General features: G+C 41.8%; 3 protein-coding genes across 7 annotated transcripts in view; all 3 read left to right on the top strand.

Moving 5' to 3' along the window:
• The window catches only part of vps33b (VPS33B late endosome and lysosome associated), a 102,591-nt gene that overhangs the window by 10,536 nt on the left and 72,689 nt on the right, over positions 1 to 19,366 (top strand). The gene's annotated exons all lie outside the window — the stretch shown is intronic.
• prc1b (protein regulator of cytokinesis 1b) lies at positions 133 to 12,251 on the top strand. 5 transcript variants are annotated; one of them, XM_071400920.1, is made up of 15 exons: positions 133 to 291; positions 868 to 1,000; positions 1,922 to 2,044; positions 2,556 to 2,789; positions 3,274 to 3,444; positions 3,791 to 3,940; positions 4,388 to 4,535; positions 4,783 to 4,919; positions 7,457 to 7,552; positions 7,738 to 7,884; positions 8,853 to 8,963; positions 9,218 to 9,331; positions 10,729 to 10,917; positions 11,040 to 11,080; positions 11,715 to 12,251. In XM_071400920.1, exons 1-15 carry the CDS (start codon positions 281 to 283, stop codon positions 11,761 to 11,763), a joined length of 1,854 nt encoding a protein of 617 aa, XP_071257021.1. In that variant the 5' UTR covers positions 133 to 280; the 3' UTR covers positions 11,764 to 12,251. The 5 variants fall into 5 exon arrangements, with proteins under 5 accessions (XP_071257021.1, XP_071257025.1, XP_071257023.1 ...); XM_071400924.1 differs by lacking the exon at positions 7,738 to 7,884; XM_071400922.1 differs by lacking the exon at positions 9,218 to 9,331.
• LOC139575704 (uncharacterized) lies at positions 15,305 to 17,763 on the top strand. The gene is made up of 7 exons (XM_071400936.1): positions 15,305 to 15,572; positions 15,720 to 15,808; positions 16,017 to 16,135; positions 16,575 to 16,674; positions 16,930 to 17,027; positions 17,319 to 17,468; positions 17,664 to 17,763. Exons 1-7 carry the CDS (start codon positions 15,466 to 15,468, stop codon positions 17,721 to 17,723), a joined length of 723 nt encoding a protein of 240 aa, XP_071257037.1. The 5' UTR covers positions 15,305 to 15,465; the 3' UTR covers positions 17,724 to 17,763.

Raw genomic sequence — 19,366 nt, 5'->3', positions numbered from 1 at the left:
TGACATTTGAAAGCATGTCTGTCGCTTTACTGGTAATAACTGTTCGTTTTCGTAAGGCCACGCCCTTGCGCATGCGCATATGGTACCACAATGTCTAAACGATGACATAATGGCCGTCCTCAACCAATGAGAAACAAGACCGCAATTTGATGCATATTTTTGAATCGGACAGAAACGGCTTGACCTAACACAGGCAAAGCTGAAGGACAGAGATCTGAGGATTTATGAGAAGTTTTGCTGCAAGCTACAACACAACTGACTTAATTACTGGGACTTCACGATGAGAAAGAGGCAAGTGAATTGTAACGTTATTTGTAAAAAGTATAGCATTTGGCATGCAGAATTGAAATGTCAAGCTAGCTAATTTAACAGCAGCAGTGTTTTGTGACTAACGTTATACCTAGCTACAACTAGTTACCTATCTAGAAATAAAACTGCAAGATTACTGAAGATTATGAGTTTGCTAGCTAAATCAACATTTTAGCAAACGTTAGATGTCAATTTGCCAGGAATGACTAACGTTAGGCAAGACAGTCATTCACAGACTCGGCTGCGAGCACGTTAGCTTACGTTACTGTCTGTAATACCACAGATATAACATATTTGATTGTACTATACTGTAACGTTAACAATTAACGACTGGGCGTGTCTGCAAAGCTGAATGAAGGATGGACTACTGTGTGCTATCAATTCAAAGACTGATAAATTACAATAGCAGGACGACATTGACACTGACGTTAACGTTACTGCTGCAGTGCTGCCCCTTGTCGTTGCAACTTGCAGCAGTCCAGCAAAGTCAAGTAACTTTAACTAGTCATGCCAGTCCAAAAATTAAACCTTTTTATATATGTCCCCGGCCCATTCCAGTGAGGTGCTCGCAGCCGAGTCTGTGGCTTGCCTGAATAAAGCTCTCTGCCACCTGAAGGACATCTGGGAAGAGATAGGAATACCAGAAGACCAGAGGCTACAGAGAACCAATGTGGTCAAGAATCACATCAAGGTGAGTCAGAACAAATTGACACTCAAGCATAGAGTAATTATTCTCCAAGAAACAACATTATCAAAGCCGTGACACCTGTCTGTGCACCTGCTGTAGCACCCGCTCCAGCAGGTATATCTCTCTGGTCACCCCCAAAACCAATTCTTCCTTTGGCCGCCTCTCCTTCCAGTTCTCTGCTGCCAATGACTGGAACGAACTACAAAAATCTCTGAAACTGGAAACACTTATCTCCCTCACTAGCTTTAAGCATCAGCTGTCAGAGCAGCTCACAGATTACTGCACCTGTACATAGCCCATCTATAATTTAGCCCAAACAACTACCTCTTTCCCTACTGTATTTATTTATTTATTTATTTTGCTCCTTTGCACCCCATTATTTCTATCTCTACTTTGCGCATTCTTCCACTGCAAATCAACCATTCCAGTGTTTTACTTGCTATATTGTATTTACTTCGCCACCATGGCCTTTTTTTTTTTTTTTTTTTGCCTTCACCTCCCTTCTCACCTCACTTGCTCACATTGTATATAGACTTATTTTTCTACTGTATTATTGACTGTATGTTTGTTTTACTCCATGTGTAACTCTGTGTTGTTGTATGTGTCGAACTGCTTTGCTTTATCTTGGCCAGGTCGCAATTGTAAATGAGAACTTGTTCTCAACTTGCCTACCTGGTTAAATAAAGGTGAAATAAAAAACTAGCTAGCTCTGCTCCAGGGCGTCAGTGCAGCTTGACGCCCTGGTGAAGAGCTAGTACAGTAGCTAGCTAACCTACTTTTGAGGGGTGTGTTGCTAGGGCATATGTGTGATGTAGCCTATCTATTTAGTCTGCTAAATGTGAGATTTCTATATGTAGCTAATTCACAAGTATGTATTCCTTCCTATATGTGGACTGACTAGTCATTTCTGTACATCTCTCACAGGGTTTGTTAGACATGATGATAACAGAGGAGGAGTCTCTTAGGACCAGACTGTTGAGCAGCATCGAAGCCTGTCGCAAACAACTGGATACGCTGTGCTTGGAACTGCAGCTACCCCCATTTGAGGTAAGCATCCTAACAGTTTCTAACAAGGTCTGCAAAGTTTTACTAGTATGCAAATGACATAACGCATAGAAATATAATGACTGGTGGATAGGGATTCAAATCAATGTCCCACTCAAATTGCCATGGTCTGATTGGCTTTGTCCTTTCTAGTAATTATATTTCTAGGATAAAGCATGTACGGCTTACTATGATGATTTATGGACTTATTGCTGTCCATTTCTTGAAGATGAGTGGATGGAGAGAAAAAGGGCTATTATGGAAAAGAAGGGAATGAGGCCATTCCAGACTGCTTAGATAAGTCCATTTTCGAATTTGAAGATTTCTTTGGATAAATATTCTGCCTGAGGCTTCCAGGGTTAGGGCCAATTTAAATGGCATTAACCCCAACCCTGGTGCCTTCCCTGGATACAGATCTGGGATCAGTTTCCCCTCCTCAATCCTCACCTTAACCATTAGTGGGGGAAATACAGTGTCTAGGGGCAACTTCACCCAATACCTTTTCTCTCACCAGGAGGAGCGGGGCGTCACCATGCTGCAACAGGAGAAGGAGATCCGGACCCAGGTGGAGGTGTTGGTGAAGGAGCGGACCCAGAGGATGCAGCAGCTCAAGGCCTTGACGGAGCGCGACCAGGACCTGTGTGACACTCTGTGTTCGAACCCCTACGTCCTCGACCCTAACGCCGTGCCCTCCCTGGAGCAGCTGAACAGCTTCCACCAGCACATCGCCAGCCAGACCACAGAGAAGGTAGATAGGGATTTGTAATAAAAGCAGACCCTGGATTCACATACCAGTAGTATTTGTTTAAAAAATATATATATAATGTAGCTGCACTTGATTGTGCTTACCTGGTGCAATGGAACTAATGGAATAGTCACAAAGGAGCAAACCCCATGTGATACATCATGCAGGCTCAATCAAATACTCAAAGGATTTGAAAGAAAACATGTTATTTGAACGTAGATGTGAATGATGGTGCATACTTCAACCCTGCTCCTGGAGAGCTGCTGCTTGTTCTGCCATCAGCTCGGCACTTATTTGCTGATTCAACTACTCTCCGTCTTTAATCTAGAGTCATGATTAGTTTAATTGGTTGTAGTAAAGCCAAAAAAGGTTGGCCATTGATTCTGCACCTCACTTAGAGAAAATAATATTGGGGGAAAACACTGATGTAAACTAATATCCACATTTGAGGAGATCCCTAACGGCATGTCTCTCTGTCCGTGGCCAGGAGCGGCGGCACGCTGAGTTTGTGGGCATCAAGAGGCAGATCGTCCTGTGCATGGACGACCTGGACCAGCTGCCAGAGACCAGCTTCGAGAAGGACATCGTCTGCGAGGACCAGGAGGCCTTCTGCCTGTCCAAAGACAACATCGCCTCACTCAAACTCCTCCTCGGCCAAGTGAGAATGGAACTAATCCAATATGTTTCAGATGATAGTTTGAGCGATACTTTGCTATGTCTGTGCAGAATGAACAAAGTTGATCTGCTCACCACCACAATACAGTAGAAAACCAGTCGACCTACACGCATTACATTTCAACAATACTGTATCAGTTCATTATCACTTCACTATAGATCATGTAAATATCTTCATTTGCATTTTGTTGATAATATCTGTCATTGGCCGTGTTCCAGGTCTTTATTGCAGTCGCGCCCCATGTAAAGACAATACAGACGTCCTGGAACGTGCCCATTTCCATAGTGCTCCTTTACTGACCGTCCCCTGTCTATGTTGTTCTGTCTAGCTAGAGGAGAGGAAGGCAGAGAACCAGGCGGTGTGTGAGGCTCACAGGGAGAAGATCCAGGAGCTGTGGGACAGACTGCAGGTGCCCCAGGAGGAGAGGGAGCTCTTCTCAGAGCACATGGTCGCCTCCAAGAAGAAGAACCTGGATGCTGTCAGTGAACACTCTTCGCTTATGTACCAAATGGCACCCTAATCCCTTTCTAGTGCACTTATTTTGACCAAAGTCCAATGAGCAAATGTTGACCATGCCCCTTACTTGCCTAAATATTCTGAAATAACTGTTTTATTTTATTTTTGAAAGATAAGCTTGAAATGGGCTTGGTCTAATTGACTCAACAACTTAAAACACATATCTAAGTTTAGCTTTCTTAATGAACCAGAAAGTCAATAGTTGTTTATGGTGTTTTAATTTTTTTAAATCTAATTGATCCTGCTTTGTAGTATGTATACACCTCTGGTTTGTACCCTGGCTAGTCACTATTGTCTCCAGTAGTCTATCTGGCATTCTAAAGCTGTTTCTAAACAAGGTCTGTCTATTAATCAAGAAAATGTTAGAATCAAAGAACCAAATTGTTCTCTCTTCTTTTTCACACCTCAGTTAGAGGCAGAGGGCAGGCGACTGATGGAGCTCAAACGACTGAACATGCGAAACGTTACTGAAGCCATCCGCTCAGAGATCGCAGTGCTCTGGGAGAAATGCTTCTTCAGCAGTGATCAGCAACAGGCCTTTGTGCCCTATTTTAGCAGTAAGTTGGGTTTCAGGGTTTGGATTACAGGTAAAACACAAGCTTTGGTAGACCCATCAATGAATGAAGACTCAGAGAATTCTTTCTAGTGAACAATGTGTTTTATGATTGTTAACTTATTAATCACATACCCGGTGCGTCACATACCCATGCATTTAGTGTTCCCTTTTCAAAAGGCAATTTTCTCTTCAATGTGACGTAACTGATTTTAATAATACATTTAATAATTTGTTTTTCCCTCCTTCAGATGATTTTACAGAGCAGCTGTTGGGGCTGCACGAAGCTGAGATCCTGAGGCTGAAGCAGCACTATGAAGAACACAAGGAGCTGTTTGAGGGGGTTCAACGCTGGGAGGAGAGCTGGAGACTCTTCCTGGAACTAGAGGTTAGCAGTGGAGAAGCACCGTGGAAACATTTGAGTCATTTAGCAGACGCTCTTATCCAGAGCGACTTGCAGTTAGTGCATTCATCTTAAAATAGCTAGGTGAGACAACCACATATCACAGTTTTAGTTCGTACATTTTTGTCAATAAAGACGTTATCATTAAAGTTGGTGCTAGTAGGAAAAGACAAGTGCAATCATCTTTTTTTTTAATGGGCTTTAAAGGGATAGTTCACTGTAAGAAAACATGTATTGCTTATTTTTGAATTACCTAGGCTTTTTCATCCAAACAATTTTGATGTTAAATAACATAACATTTTAATTTTGAATTATAAAACAATATTTGTACAAATGACTTACTAATTTTTTGGGGAGCCTTACTGCTATTAGCCCATACAAATGCATTAAATAACAAATTCACTACATAGAACAACAGCAAGTTCCCCCAAAAATCTAAAGTAGGTTGTTCTGAAGTGTCTAAGAGATATAAGAAAGGTCAGGAAACAGTTGTTGTTGTTATTATTATTATTATATCTTTTTTTTCTTACGTGTGTGTGTGTGTGTATATATAACTATGAAGTAACATATGGAATTGTGTAGTAACCAAAATAGTGTTAAACAAAAAGGTATTTGAGATTCTTCAAAGTAGCCACCCTTTGCCTTGATGACCGCTTTGCACACTCTTGGCATTCTCTCAACCAGTTTCACGAGGAATGCTTTTACAACAGTCTTGAAGAAGTTCCCAGATATGCTGAGCACATGTTGGCTGCTTTTCCTTCACTCTGCAGTCCAACTCATCCCAAACCATCTCAATTGGGTTGAGGTCGGGTGATTGTGGAGGCCAGGTCATCTGATGCAGCACTCCATCACTCTCCTTGGTCAAATAGCCCTCACAATCTGGAGGTGTGTTGGGTCATTGTCCTGCTGAAAAACAAATGCTGGTCCCACTAAGCGTATACCAGATGGGATGGCGTATCGCTGGAGAATGCTGTGGTAGCCATGATGGTTAAGTGTTCCTTGAATTCTAAATAAATTACTGACAACGTCACCAGCAAAGCACCATCACACCACCACCTCCATGCTTCACGGTGGGAACCACACATTCGGAGATCATCCGTTCACCTACTCTGCGTCTCACAAAGACACGGCGGTTGGAACCAAAAATCTTACATTTCGACTCATCAGACCAAAAGACAGATTTCCACCGGTCTCATGTCCATTACTCATGTTTCTTGGCCCAAGCACTCTCTTCTTCTTATTGGTGTCCTTTAGTAGTAGTTTCTTTGCAGCAATTTGACCATGAAGGCCTGATTCACGCAGTCTCCTGTGAACAGTTGATGTTGAGATGTGTCTGTTACTTGAACTCTGTGAAGCATTTATTTGGGCTGCAATCTGAGGTGCCGTTAACTCTAATGAACTTAACTCTGGGTCTTCCTTTCCTGTGGAAGTCCTCATTAGAGCCAGTTTCATCATAGCGCTTGATGGTTGTTGCGACAGCACTTGAAGAAACTTTAAAAGTTCTTGAAATTTTCCGCATTGACTGACCTTCATGTCTTAAAGTAATGATGGACTGTAGTTTCAGTTTGCTTATTTTAGCTATTCTTGCCATTAATATGGACTTTTACCAAATAGGGCTATCTTGTGTATACCACCCCTACCTTGTCACAACACAACTGATTGGCTCAAATTCATGAACTTTTAACAAGGCACACCTGTTAATTGAAATGCATTCCAGGTGACTACCTCATGAAGCTGGTTGAGAGAATGCCAAGAGTGTGCAAAGCTGTCATCAAGGCAAAGGGTGGCTACTTTGAAGAATCTCAAATATAAAATACATTTAACACTTCTTTTTTTTTACTACATAATTCCATATGTGTTATTTCATGGTTTTGATAGCTTCACTATTATTCTACAATGTAGAAAATAGTAAAAATAAAGAAAAGAATGAGTAGGTGTGTCCAAACTTTTGACTGGTACTCTACTCTCATAAAAAAAACTGTCAACCGGTACTGAGGGACATTCAGACGAGTCTTGTGAGGCCTGTGGATGTCCTAGAACAAAACAACCGACGTACTTGTTTTTGAGAATCTCTCCTTTATACAGGCGTATTAGTGTGTAGCCCAAACGGTATAGACAGAAGTTGGCAGATCGTCTGTACCGACTTCAGACGAGTCCCAAGACGCTTGTGGGGGTCGAGGAGCAAAATGTTTCCAAAGAGGGGTCATGATAGTTTGTAGGAAAAACCGTTTGGACGCTACAGACTATTTTGTGCAAAGACCAATTTTCGGTATGTCTCATGGTCTGACAAACACTGCTCTGTCACCTTTCACCCCAAATGCGGAAGTGTTACATAGGCGAATGCAGTGGATTGAGACACATCCAATGCAACAACAAAAACATCTCTAGCTTAAATTGACCAACAAAAAAATACTTTTTTGTGTGTCTGGATTTTTGTATAATGCTAATTTAGATTTCCAAGGAGGCGCAGACATCAACCTTAGGGGGTTTTAACCCTTGGCATTACCTTTTTATCCCCACAGAAAAAAGCCACAGACCCCTCCAGGTTCACCAACAGAGGAGGGAATCTGCTCAAAGAGGAGAAACAGAAAGCCGAGCTCCACAAAAGCCTGCCCAAGGTAAATCCTTTTGAAAAAGACAGGAGTCTGTAGTATTCCCTTGTTAGGGGGTAGCTACTGTACATACAAACATGACAAGGCTTTGAGTTTTTTTTACCAGCTGTACATAATGCTATGCTATATAAACACATACTATACTGTAAAACACTTGGCTATATCCCGATATTGTTGTTTTATTTGTCCAGCTTGAGAAGAAGCTGAAGGCTCAGATTGATGTGTGGGAGCAGGAGCAGGCCAGGGAGTTCCTGGTGAATGGACAGAAGTTCCTGCAGTTTGTAGAGGAGCAGTGGGAGCTGCACCGCATCGAGAAAGAGAATGAGAAACTGGAGAGGGTAAAGACATGGCCACTCATTTCAGGGCAGAATCCTAACTTGAGAGATACAGTATTGGTCCTCCTTCCTGGACCCAGATCAAACCTAGTCCTGGACTAAGAAGCATGACCAAAGAAGTGTTTTTCAGTCCAGAATTAGGTTTCATTTGGATCTGGGAAACCGGACCTATCATCATTTGTTATACACTTGTCTCAAGTTAGGGTTAGGGTTAGGGTTAGGGTTAGGGTTAGGGGTTAGGGTTTAGGGTTTAGGGTTAGGGTTAGGGTTAGGGTTAGGGTTAGGGTTAGGGTTAGGGTTAGGGGTTAGGGTTAGGGGTTAGGGTTAGGGGTTAGGGTTAGGGTTAGGGGTTAGGGTTAGGGGTTAGGGTTAGGGTTAGGGGTTAGGGTTAGGGTTAGGGTTAGGGTTAGGGTTAGGGTTAGGGTTAGGGTTAGGGTTAGGGTTAGGGTTAGGGTTAGGGTTAGGGTTAGGGGTTAGGGTTAGGGTTAGGGTTAGGTTAGGGTTAGGGTTAGGGTTAGGGTTAGGGTTAGGGTTAGGGTTAGGGTTAGGGTTAGGGTTAGGGTTAGGGTTAGGGTTAGGGTTAGGGTTAGGGTTAGGGTTAGGGTTAGGGTTAGGGGTTAGGGTTAGGGTTAGGGGTTAGGGTTAGGGTTAGGGTTAGGGTTAGGGGTTAGGGTTAGGGTTAGGGTTAGGGTTAGGGTTAGGGTTAGGGTTAGGGTTAGGGTTAGGGTTAGGGTTAGGGGTAGGGTTAGGGTTAGGGTTAGGGTTAGGGTTAGGGTTAGGGTTAGGGTTAGGGTTAGGGTTAGGGTTAGGGTTAGGGTTAGGGTTAGGGTTAGGGTTAGGGTTAGGGTTAGGGTTAGGGTTAGGGTTAGGGTTAGGGTTAGGGTTAGGGTTAGGGTTAGGGTTAGGGTTAGGTCTGTGTAGATAAAAGCTTACTTTGTTACAATACTTTGATCTATATTTTATTGTAACAGCAACTGAAAAAGAGCAAGCAGATTGAAGTGGATATGCTGTATGGGACAGCTGTCCGGACGCCGACCAAAAGGAGATTCCTTGGCACAACTACCCCCAGCAAAGCACGAAAGGTACCACTCCAGTAACTTTGCTGCTGCTCTTTCTAGCCTTCATACTCATGGAACAATTGCGTGGCCCAATCTTAGCCTGGGTATCCAGTCTGTTTATGGACTGCCTCCGTTTTTATGACAAAGGTGGCTAAAGCAGAAACAAGACTGGACACCCAGGCTAACACAATCACTGGCTTGTGTTTTATATATTTCCGCATTAATAACGTGAGCTTTTGGCATCACTAACTAACTCTCTGTTTGTGTGTTCTCTCCAGTTCAATGGCACCACCTCCAGCCTCTCTAGTGCCAACTCTAACAGCACCATGCGCTCAGCCTATGGCGGAACTGTCTGTCACTCACCCTCCCGCCCCCCTCTGTCAGTCAACAAGGTCAATGCAGCATGTTTGCACAACAACTAACTACATTGAAAAAATATATATAAATGCAACAATTTTACAGAGTTACAGTTCATATAAGGAAATCAGTCAATTGAAATAAATTAATTAGGCAGTAGTCTATGGATTTCACATGACTGGCAATACAGATATGCATCTGTTGGTCACAGACACCCTAGTAAAACAGTCAGTATCAGGTGTGACCACCATTTGCCTCATGCAATGCAACACATTTCTTTCGCATAGAGTTGATCAGGCTGTTGATTGTGGAATGTTGTCCCACTCCTCTTCAATGGCTGTGTGAAGTTGCTGGATATTGGCGGGAGCTGGAACACGCTGTTGTACACGTTGGTCCAGAGCATCCCAAACATGCTCAATGGGTGACATGTCTGGTAAGTATGCAGTCCATGGAAGAACTGGGACATTTTCAGCTTTCATGAATTGTGTACCGATTCTTGCAACATTATCTTGCTGAATGACACGACAATCGTCACGGTATCTCTGCATTCAAATTGCCATCGATAAAATGCAATTGTGTTCGTTGTCTGTAGCTTATGCCTGCCATTACTATAACCCCACCTCCACCATGGGGCACTGATCACAACATTGACATCAGCAATCCGCTCGCCCACACGATGCCATACACACACACTGCCTGCCATCTGCCCGGTACAGTTGAAACCGTGATTCATCTGTGAAGAGCACTTCTCCAACGTGCCAGTGGCCATAGAAGGTGAGCATTTGTCCAATGAAGTCAGTTTCGATGCCGAACTGCAGTCCGGTCAAGACCCTGGTGAAGAAGCTGGATGTGGAGGTCCTGGGCTGGCGTGGTTACACATGGTCTGCGGTTGTTAGGCCGGTTGGACGTACTGCCAAATTCTCTAAAACGACGTTGGAGGCAGCTTATGGTAGAGAAATTCACATTAAATTCTCTGGCAACAGCTCTAGTGGACATTCCTGCAGTCATCGTGCCAATTGCACACTCCCTCAACATGAGACATCTGTGGCATTGTGTTGTGTGACAATTTTTTGAGAGAAATAAGATTTTTGTGCATATGGACAATTTCTGGGATCTTTTTATTTCAGCTCATGAAACATGGGACCAACACTTTACATGTTGCGTTTATATTTTTGTTCAGTATACTTAGACGCTATTGAATTACTTCTCAATTTAGACCAGTCATTTGGTATGGGTAACATGCTAATTTTTGCCCAAACCCTGACATTCACTCAAAGCAAACCATCTGTTGCGTTTTCTGTTCCCAAGCTTGGAATACAAACTGATGCTGTTTCACCATTGTTGAAGTGATGGGGAAATGGAATATATCAGTTCGGATTCCAGGCTTCTTTTTCTCCTCATCCATCTTTTCTCTGTGTTTTCCCCCATCCAGGTCCCATCGGTAAGGACCCCGGGTCGCAGTAAGCCCCCTCTTGCGGGACTGCAGGAGCGCAACAAGGAGAACATGGGCCAGGTGACCGGACTTGGAGTCCCTCTTCAGAGCGGTGGGTTAAAAACCCTGGCTAGTCCGCAGCGTAACTTCAGCATTAACTCTGTCGCCAGCACTTATTCCGAGTTTGCGGTAATTTGTGTTTTTTTCTGTGTCTTATTTTACTGATTCTATGCAGCAACACACGGTCTAGCCATGAGGGGGGGGTTTGAGTGGAGAATTGTGGCTAATTGATAAATGTATTCTGTTTTTAGACGGGCTTAATCAACACAGTAATCGAATCGGTTCAATCAAGGTTTGTTTGAATGTGTGAATTGCCCAAACTAATACACATCAAATAATTCTTCCTGTATCCAAATATATGCATGTCATTAACCACTAAGATACATTCTTTAAAACGCTTCATCCCTGATTATGTTCCCAGGTAACAGTAGTGTACCCTCTCTTGTTAGTGTGTTCTTCTAAACCCTCTGAGGGCTCTCAGGCTGGGCTGTGTGTCGCTATTTACTGATGTAACCTTTTTACAACCACACTCCTAATACCCTTCAGTCTTCAGTCTTTCTCTGTCTGTCACTGTGGTTGTTTCTGCCTTTTAAATCAAAATGTATTTGGGAAATGTGCAATTACTGTGCAATGTGCAATGTGCAATTATTATTTTCTAGATTTGTGTTTATTTACTGTGGAGTGAAAACTGAGGTAGTGTCCAATGCTATTTGTCGCTACTCAATTTGTTACCACGGCACCTTGGTCATGTTCATTAGGATATGCTGTAGCAAAATATTTTGCATGAAAATTAGCATTTTCTAATTTAGATCATCATTATACTGTTTTGTAAATATTTTTTTATGTTTCGTGCCAACTGAACACTAGCCTGTTGATGTTGGGTGGGAAGAGAATATCTATGCTTATCTCTGTACCTCTGTCCACAGCGAGACCTCTCCAAGGCCACTAACACCAAGAGCAAGCCAGACATACTGAACTCCACCATTGCTCACCTTTGACCCCCTGACACCAGACAATGACGCAGTTGGTTGAATGACATCCTGTGTTTGTGTCCCATCAAGTCGCCACCAGCTGTCATTTTAAAGTGGATCACTATCCTTTTTTTTTTGTCTGCGTTTCTATGTAAATTTAAGGTAATACTATACATATATGTGTGTATATATATATGTTGTCGAACTAAAAAACCTTACAGGTCATGTTATGAAATGTATCATATTGTAACAAACACATTTTTTTAAGCTCTAAAATGGCACGGATGACTGTTCCTTGTATGTAAGATGGAGCAGACAGTATTGCCTGCAATCTCGTGCTCCAGATGGTTTTGGTGAAAGAGGTTTGGGGTAGCCAGTGTTCTTTCCTTTAAACCAGGCTTTCACTATCTTATTATACTCAAAGCATACTGATCATGAATATTTTGCACATGTTTTCTGTTGTATATTAAATCATTTATTTTACACTCATGAGTTATGCGCCGTCATCACTTTTTTCCCCACAACTGTTGATTTTCTATGTATGTACAGTACCAGTCAAAAGTTTGGACACGCCTACTCATTCAAGGGTTTTTCTTTATTTTTACTATTTTCTACATTGTATAATAATAGTGAAGACATCAACACTATGAAATAACACATGGAATCATGTAGTAACCAAAAAATTGTTAAACAAATCAAAATATATTTTAGATGATTCAAAGTAGCCACCCTTTGCCTTGATGACAGATTTGCACACTCTTGGCATTCTCTCATCCAGCTTCACCTGGAATGCTTTTCCAACAGTCTTTAAGGAGTTGCCACATGCTGAGTACTTGTTTGCTGCTTTTCCTTCACCCTGCGGTCCAACTCATCCCAAACATCTCAATTGGGTTGAGGTTGGGTAATTGGAAGCCAGGTCATCTGGGTTTGGCAGGAGTAGGCTGTCATTTAAAATAAGAATTTGTTCTTAACTGACTTGCCTAGTTAAATACAAAAAAAAATAAGAAATCTGATGCAGCACTCCATCACTCTCCTTCTTGTTCAAATAGCCCTTACACAGCCTGGAGGTGTGTTGGATCATTGTCCTGTTGAAAAACAAATGATAGTCCCACTAAGCGCAACCAGATGGGATGGCGTATTGCTGCAGAATGCTGTGGTAGCCATGCTGGTTAAGAGTGCCTTGAATTCTAAATAAATCACTGACAGTGTCACCAGCAAAGCACCATCACACCTCCTCCATGCTTCACGGTGGGAACCACACATGCGGAGATCATCCGTTCACCTACACCTACTCGGTTGGAACCAAAGATCTCAAATTTGGACTCATCAGACCAAAGGACAGATTTCCACCGGTCTAATGTCCATTGCTTGTGTTTCTTGGCCCAAGCAAGTCTCTTCTTATTGGTGTCCTTTATTAGTGGTTTCTTTGCAGCAATTTGACCATGAAGGCCTGATTCACGGAGTCCCCTCTGAACAGTTGATGTTGAGATGTCTGTTACTTGAACTCTGTGAAGCATTTATTTGGGCTGCATTTCTGAGGCTGGTAACTCTAATGACCTTATCCTCTGCAGCAGAGGTAACTCTGGGTCTTCCTTTCCTGTGGGGTCCTCATGAGAGCCAGTTTCATCATAGCGCTTGATGGTTTTTGAGACTCCACTTGAAGAAACTTTAAAAGATCATGAAATTTTCCTGGATTGATTGACCTTCATGTTTTAAAGTAATGATGGGCTGTTGTTTCACTTTGCTTATTTGAGCTGTTCTTGCCGTAATATGGACTTGGTCTTTTACCAAATAGGGCTATTTTCTGTATACCAACCCTACCTTGCCACAACACACCTGATTGGCTCAAACGCATTAAGAAGGAAAGAAATTCCACAAACTTTTAACAAGGCACACCTGTTAATTGAAATGAAATTAAGCTGTTGTTATGTTGTGTTGCTACCATGCTGTGTTTTCATGTGTTGCTGCCATGCTATGTTGTCGTCTTTGGTCTCGCTTAATGTAGTGTTGTGTTGTCTCTCTTGTCGTGATGTGTGTTTTGTCCAATATTTAATTATATTTTTAATCCCATCCCCACAGGAGGCCTTTTTCCTTTAACAGGCCGTCATTGTAAATAAGATTTTTTTCTTAACTGACTTGCCTAATTAAATAAAGTTTTAAAAGAAGAAGAAAAAAAGCTGGTTGAGAGAATGCCAATATTGTGCAAAGCAGTCATAAAGGCAAAGGGTGGCTACTTTGAAAAATCTAAAATATATTTTGATTTGTTTAACACCTTTTTGGTTACTACATGATTCTATAGAAAACCCCTTGAATGAGTAGGTGTGTCCAAACTTTTTACTGGTACTGTAGGTCACTATGTAGATGTACTTACAATTCACTTCAGTTTCAAACATTCACTGACTTGAATTCCTGCAGTCTGTATGTTCCTCCTGGCAATTTTGAGATACAATGTCGTACAGTAGATCATATCAATCATATTGTTTTCTAGCCCAATGGCCGGCAGATGGCGATATTGAGTTGTTTCATGTTAAAAAAAAAGTTTTCTTCTTTAATGTCCAAAGGCATTGTTTGCAGCTGGCTATAAACCTGTGGCCGGTTCGTACATAAAACATTCTACATTCAGGCTGAAAGGGCGTCGAGTTCCTCCTTAATTTGATTTAATGGTGAGAAAGTTAGAGTTTTTAAATATTGTAATGAAACAGCAAGGAGCAGGTCTCGAACCCTCGACCTTCTAGCCCGAGATCCGGCGCGCTATCGACTGTGCCACAAAAACTCAGGGTCATTACAATATATATATATATAATGCTACTTCCTGACACTGCATCCCCTTTTTCAGCCAGCGGTTAAACAACAGACTGCTGCAGCCTAAATGGCTAAAGGCGATATGCACATCTGGGACTAACGTTCCTAGGTATTATGCTGCGTTCATGTCATGTCGGAAACTCGGGACCTGTGACTTAAAATGAACTAAAGTTATTTGCGTAAAGCTTCCTATTGGTTGATTCTGGTACAAACTGAAGTGGGAAACTCAGGATCCGATTCTTCCGCCTAGGTTAGCAAGTGGAACATTTCAGAGTTTCCAACATGAGTGAACACGCATTAGCCACCCTAGCACGGTGTTTTAAAATTGTGTTTCATAAAGTACACATACTTTCAGTTTTTTTCCCTGCGGCATTATCGCCAATAAATCAAGTTAACGAGGAAATTGACACCCTTGCAGCGTGAATGGAGAATGTTTTATGTACAAACCTGTCCATGGGGGATACAAGTGTATCGTCATCTGCTGGCCTTGAGGTTTGAGGTTAATTAAGCCTTGAGGTTAATTGTTCTCATTGTAATTTCGTTAAAATATATATATATATATTTAATGTAATCAACCATATCAAAATGAGAAAATGACTGTTAATTGCATTCTAAATCTCATCTAATCAACAAATACATTTCTATGCATTCATTCTTTGTCTCAAGTGTTATCTTTTTGCATAGCCTGTCAAAGGTTTGTCTCGGTTATGTTTTAGGTTCTTGTTCTACCTTAGTGGTTTTATGTCGGGCAGAATTCGTGGAGTACCAACATCCGGTTGAAACAATTTGATTTTGTAGTTCAGAAGAAAACAATTGTGCCACACATCGGCAGGGACGGCAGCAGTAGCAAGCTAGTTATGCACAACATTACTCTTACTACTAATTTCTGCATCGTATATTTTAAATGGATCACTTCGAGGAAGATTTAGTCGCTGCATTAAGAGAAATTGTCAGAGACGGAAACTGGCAATGTGTAGGAAAGAAGTGTGATTTTGATTCACCATGCACAAAGTAAGCAGTCCAATTAGCTAGAATAGCAGCAGCTAGCTAGCTAACTGTTGATCCCCCCAATGTATATGATTTATACACATTAGCTGCCCTTGCCTATTCTGAAAAGATGGTCTAACTTGGTGCATGACTTCTCTACGTTTCCTCAAGGCTGTACTCTGAGGATGGTGAACACATTGTCCTGGTTCACACAGAAGATGACAGATTCTGGGCTATGGATTCATCCTGTCCCCATGAAGGTATAAGTTAGCCTAATTGATGGCATGCAATTAATCACTCAGCACTATGCTATGGTAGCTTGCTGTTATGATGATTAATTCATAAACAACTATGTGCCAATGTGGCTATAGGATAAACCAGAAGGATGAGAGTATGCTATAAGAAAGAAATGATCATGTTCACCATACTATGATGTCTTTCATCATTACAACCACCATCTTGGCGCAGGAGGCCCTCTTGACCTCGGTGACATTGAGGACCTGGGAGATGGGAAGAGGGTGCTGGTCTGTCCCTGGCATCACTTTGACTTCTGCCTGGAGACAGGTGCCTCTTCCATGGGACTACAGGTAGAGAGAGATTGTCTCCAACAGAGCCTATTTATTCGTAGTATTCTAAATATAGGTTTCCTGAAACAGTGTGATAAAGGGAAGGTTGATATGTATTACCACCATCGGCTTCATACGTGTGTGCTTGGGGGCGAGAGACAGGCATTTGGAGTTGCTTAGAGAAAGTACTCACACCCCTGAGACAATCAAGACGTCTTGAATTCTTCTTTCACTTTGAGAATGTGTAGTCGGCTGTGTAGATCACAAGCGGATAAAACAATGTAATTGAATCCCTTTTTATATTTACATAAGGCATCTACATGTGACAGCTTTGCAAGAGGTGTGAAGACATTCACTAGGCAATGTACTGTATGTGTTATTAGAATTTGGTCATTGAATAACAGCTTATTAATCAATAATACCATGAGACTAAAATGAAAGTTTGTTTTTCTGTCTACAGAACCAGGTGCATGAGGTCAGAGTTGTCCAAGACATGATTTATATCAACACACAGAATGAGCTATGTCTAAGTCCCATCCCAGAGACAGACACATCTAATGGTAAGGCGATAGTATACCTAATGAACAATGTACACCAATCAAAGTTTTGTTTGACAACTACATAAAGGAAAGTAGTGTAGCCTGGGTGACAGTCTGTTTCTGCACTCTTTGCCATCTCCTTATGGAATTTTCATGCCAAACTTGTTGGCTTGATGATGAGCAGGCAAGAACACAGGCTAGTAGCTAAGATATTTTGTTCTGGCAAAGCTTTGAATGATGTTAAGTACATTAATAAGAGATCTCTTTTTGTCTCAGGCAAGTTGTCAGTAGATGATGTTGAGCCATCACCCTCTGAGGACACACTGTGCTTCTGGGCTACAAAGATCCTCTGCACACCGGACCCCAAAGAGAAGGCAAGCCCCATTCACACTAACCACCACATGAAGTGTTAAACTGGGAGGGAATGGAGTGTTGGTTTGTGTTCATTAGGCACCAAATGAAGGAAAAACATGTCTGAAACAGGCAGAGACTCCCTGGACTTTCCATGGCAAAACATACAAAAATAGTTTTTGGTGGCATACACAGATTTGCAGATGTTATTTCGCTGCACCTGCGATGCTTGTATTTGACTATAGTGTAACGTTGATGATTTGTTCAACCCTGCATATCTCACTGGCTCACTGACTTTGATCCAATCACTGTAGGTAGCCATGACGCTGGAGGTCCAGGAGAGGTGGAACAGTGGGGAGATAACAGAGGTGGGTCAGGCTACACCACCTGTCCAGCCAAGCAGGAAGGAGAACCTGACCGTACTGCAGCCGGGCAAAATCAAGCGTGGCAAAGGTGGCACACAGGTCAGTGTTAAGAACACCCTCTAATCACTCAGACCAGACAGGTTGACAGCATGAACTAACAAGTTTGGAATCTCTGAAATCCCCAAAACCGAGCCTAAAATCCCATTGAACTATAGAGGGATTATTCTCATTAGCACTGTATGTAAATTGTAGTCCTACATCCTAAATAACAGGCTCTCTCTTCTCACTATCTAGAACTGTCTGGTCAGCTTGCTGATGAACAGAATGGCTTTAGGAAAGCCAGAGCATGTATAGACCAGATCTATACTGTCTCTACGGTGGTCCGGGCTAGAATTCAAGAACCAACTTTTGCCTGTTTTATTGATTTTATGAAGGCTTTCGATTAGGTAAATAGAGACCTAATTGCTTTTAGACTGGGGTAAATCCATTTCAATTCAATCACTTTTTGACAACACCCTTTATTCAGGAGCATGTTGTGTCTCAACCGCGGACACAACACAAATTCCCTCAGATGATGTAAAGTAGGCTATAAGCTACAACATATGCGAATATGAAAAAAATCGGAGTTTATGCGTTTTTACATAATTGACATTAAAGGTAATTGTTTTTATATATATTTTTAACATTTAGTTTGACAACCCTATTTGTTGTAAGCTTTTGAATTATATCAAACTCAACCGTTTATCTTTTCCAGTGATGATGACATGGATGTCTCATGGTATGGTGGGGTTTGCAAAATGGGTCAACTTTGAGCACATCTTATCTCCTGAATGTTTTGCATTCAGGTCCAAAAAGTCACTTTCTGACCACTTCTTCCATGAGCAAACATGTATGGAAAGTTTTGTTTAAATCAAAAGGGAAGCTGTCAAAAAGTGAATGAATTCATATGGATTTAACCACTAATTAAAATGGGAATTGATGGAAGATTCTCTGATGTTATCAAACCTCTTTATCTGGCTCCAGTTGCCTGTGTTCAGGTTAATGACCTGGTTCCCAACCCCTTACTGTGTATAGCAGGGAGACATACTCTCACCCACTTTATTTACTCTATATGTTAATGATTTAGACGAAATGAAAAGGACCTTGGTTACTGTGCTTATTCTCAACTGTATCAATCCTGTGTGTGTCCAGTGATGACTATGCTGCTGGGGTATGGGGATCCAAAGTACATACTAATTGTAACAATGTTCAAAACAGAGCAATCCGCTGCTTTCTTGGTGTGCATAAACTGACTCGAAACCTGGCCATCGGTGGAGATATGGGTTGCGAAGTTAGTTAAAAAGGTGACATGGTACGTCTATGGATCAGACTGATGAATATGCCAGAACACAGAATCACAAAAAAAAGGTTTGACTGGGACCTGAAGATAATTACCTATTTTTTGTGAAACTGATTTGCAGTATATATTCAGGAACAAATTACCATGTGGTGTTAACCAAATCAAGGACAAGCTTTTTCTGATCCACAAGGAAAAATGGGCAGCTGATATATGGTTTAAACCTAAAAACTTAGAACATACTGTCATCAAAGAGAACTATATGCCTGAACCATAAGTCCTCCTGAACCTAACAAAAAGCATAAGGTCAGTGTGTGCTCAACTCCCATCCGGCCCTCTCCCTCTGGCTTAGAGAAGGGGAGATTTAACACAGTGCCTGAAGAGGAGATCATTTGCCTACTGTGTTGGGAAATCAAAAACGAAATCCATTTAGTGTTTTATAGCCCTTTGTATGACGATCTGAGACATGTTATTTTCTGTGAAAATGTTTGGTGCTAACCCTGAAGTATTCTGGTTACGGGACAAGCAGGGACTCTGAATTTTGTTTCAGGCACGAGTGTTTGAGATTGCTCAGTTTGTTTACACTGCCTGGAGAAGGAAGAAATGTACTCTTTGTGTAGCTGTACTGTTTGTGTAGTGTTTGTGTAGTGGGGCTAGATGG

Source organism: Salvelinus alpinus, chromosome 5 (genome assembly GCF_045679555.1).
Source record: "Salvelinus alpinus chromosome 5, SLU_Salpinus.1, whole genome shotgun sequence".
NCBI classification, from domain to species: Eukaryota; Metazoa; Chordata; class Actinopteri; order Salmoniformes; family Salmonidae; genus Salvelinus; species Salvelinus alpinus.
This window is presented reverse-complemented; position numbering and strand designations above follow the sequence as displayed.

Bases quoted from the DNA above. Each gene is read 5' to 3' on its own strand.
- LOC139575704 (XM_071400936.1), top strand. From the start codon at position 15,466: ATGGATCACTTCGAGGAAGATTTAGTCGCTGCATTAAGAGAAATTGTC. The intron at 15,809-16,016 runs GTATAAGTTAGC...ATCTTGGCGCAG, and splicing joins TTCATCCTGTCCCCATGAAG to GAGGCCCTCTTGACCTCGGT. The intron at 17,028-17,318 runs GCAAGCCCCATT...CAATCACTGTAG, and splicing joins CACCGGACCCCAAAGAGAAG to GTAGCCATGACGCTGGAGGT.
- prc1b (XM_071400920.1), top strand. The intron at 2,790-3,273 runs GTAGATAGGGAT...GTCCGTGGCCAG, and splicing joins CCAGCCAGACCACAGAGAAG to GAGCGGCGGCACGCTGAGTT. The intron at 9,332-10,728 runs GTCAATGCAGCA...TCCCCCATCCAG, and splicing joins CCCCTCTGTCAGTCAACAAG to GTCCCATCGGTAAGGACCCC.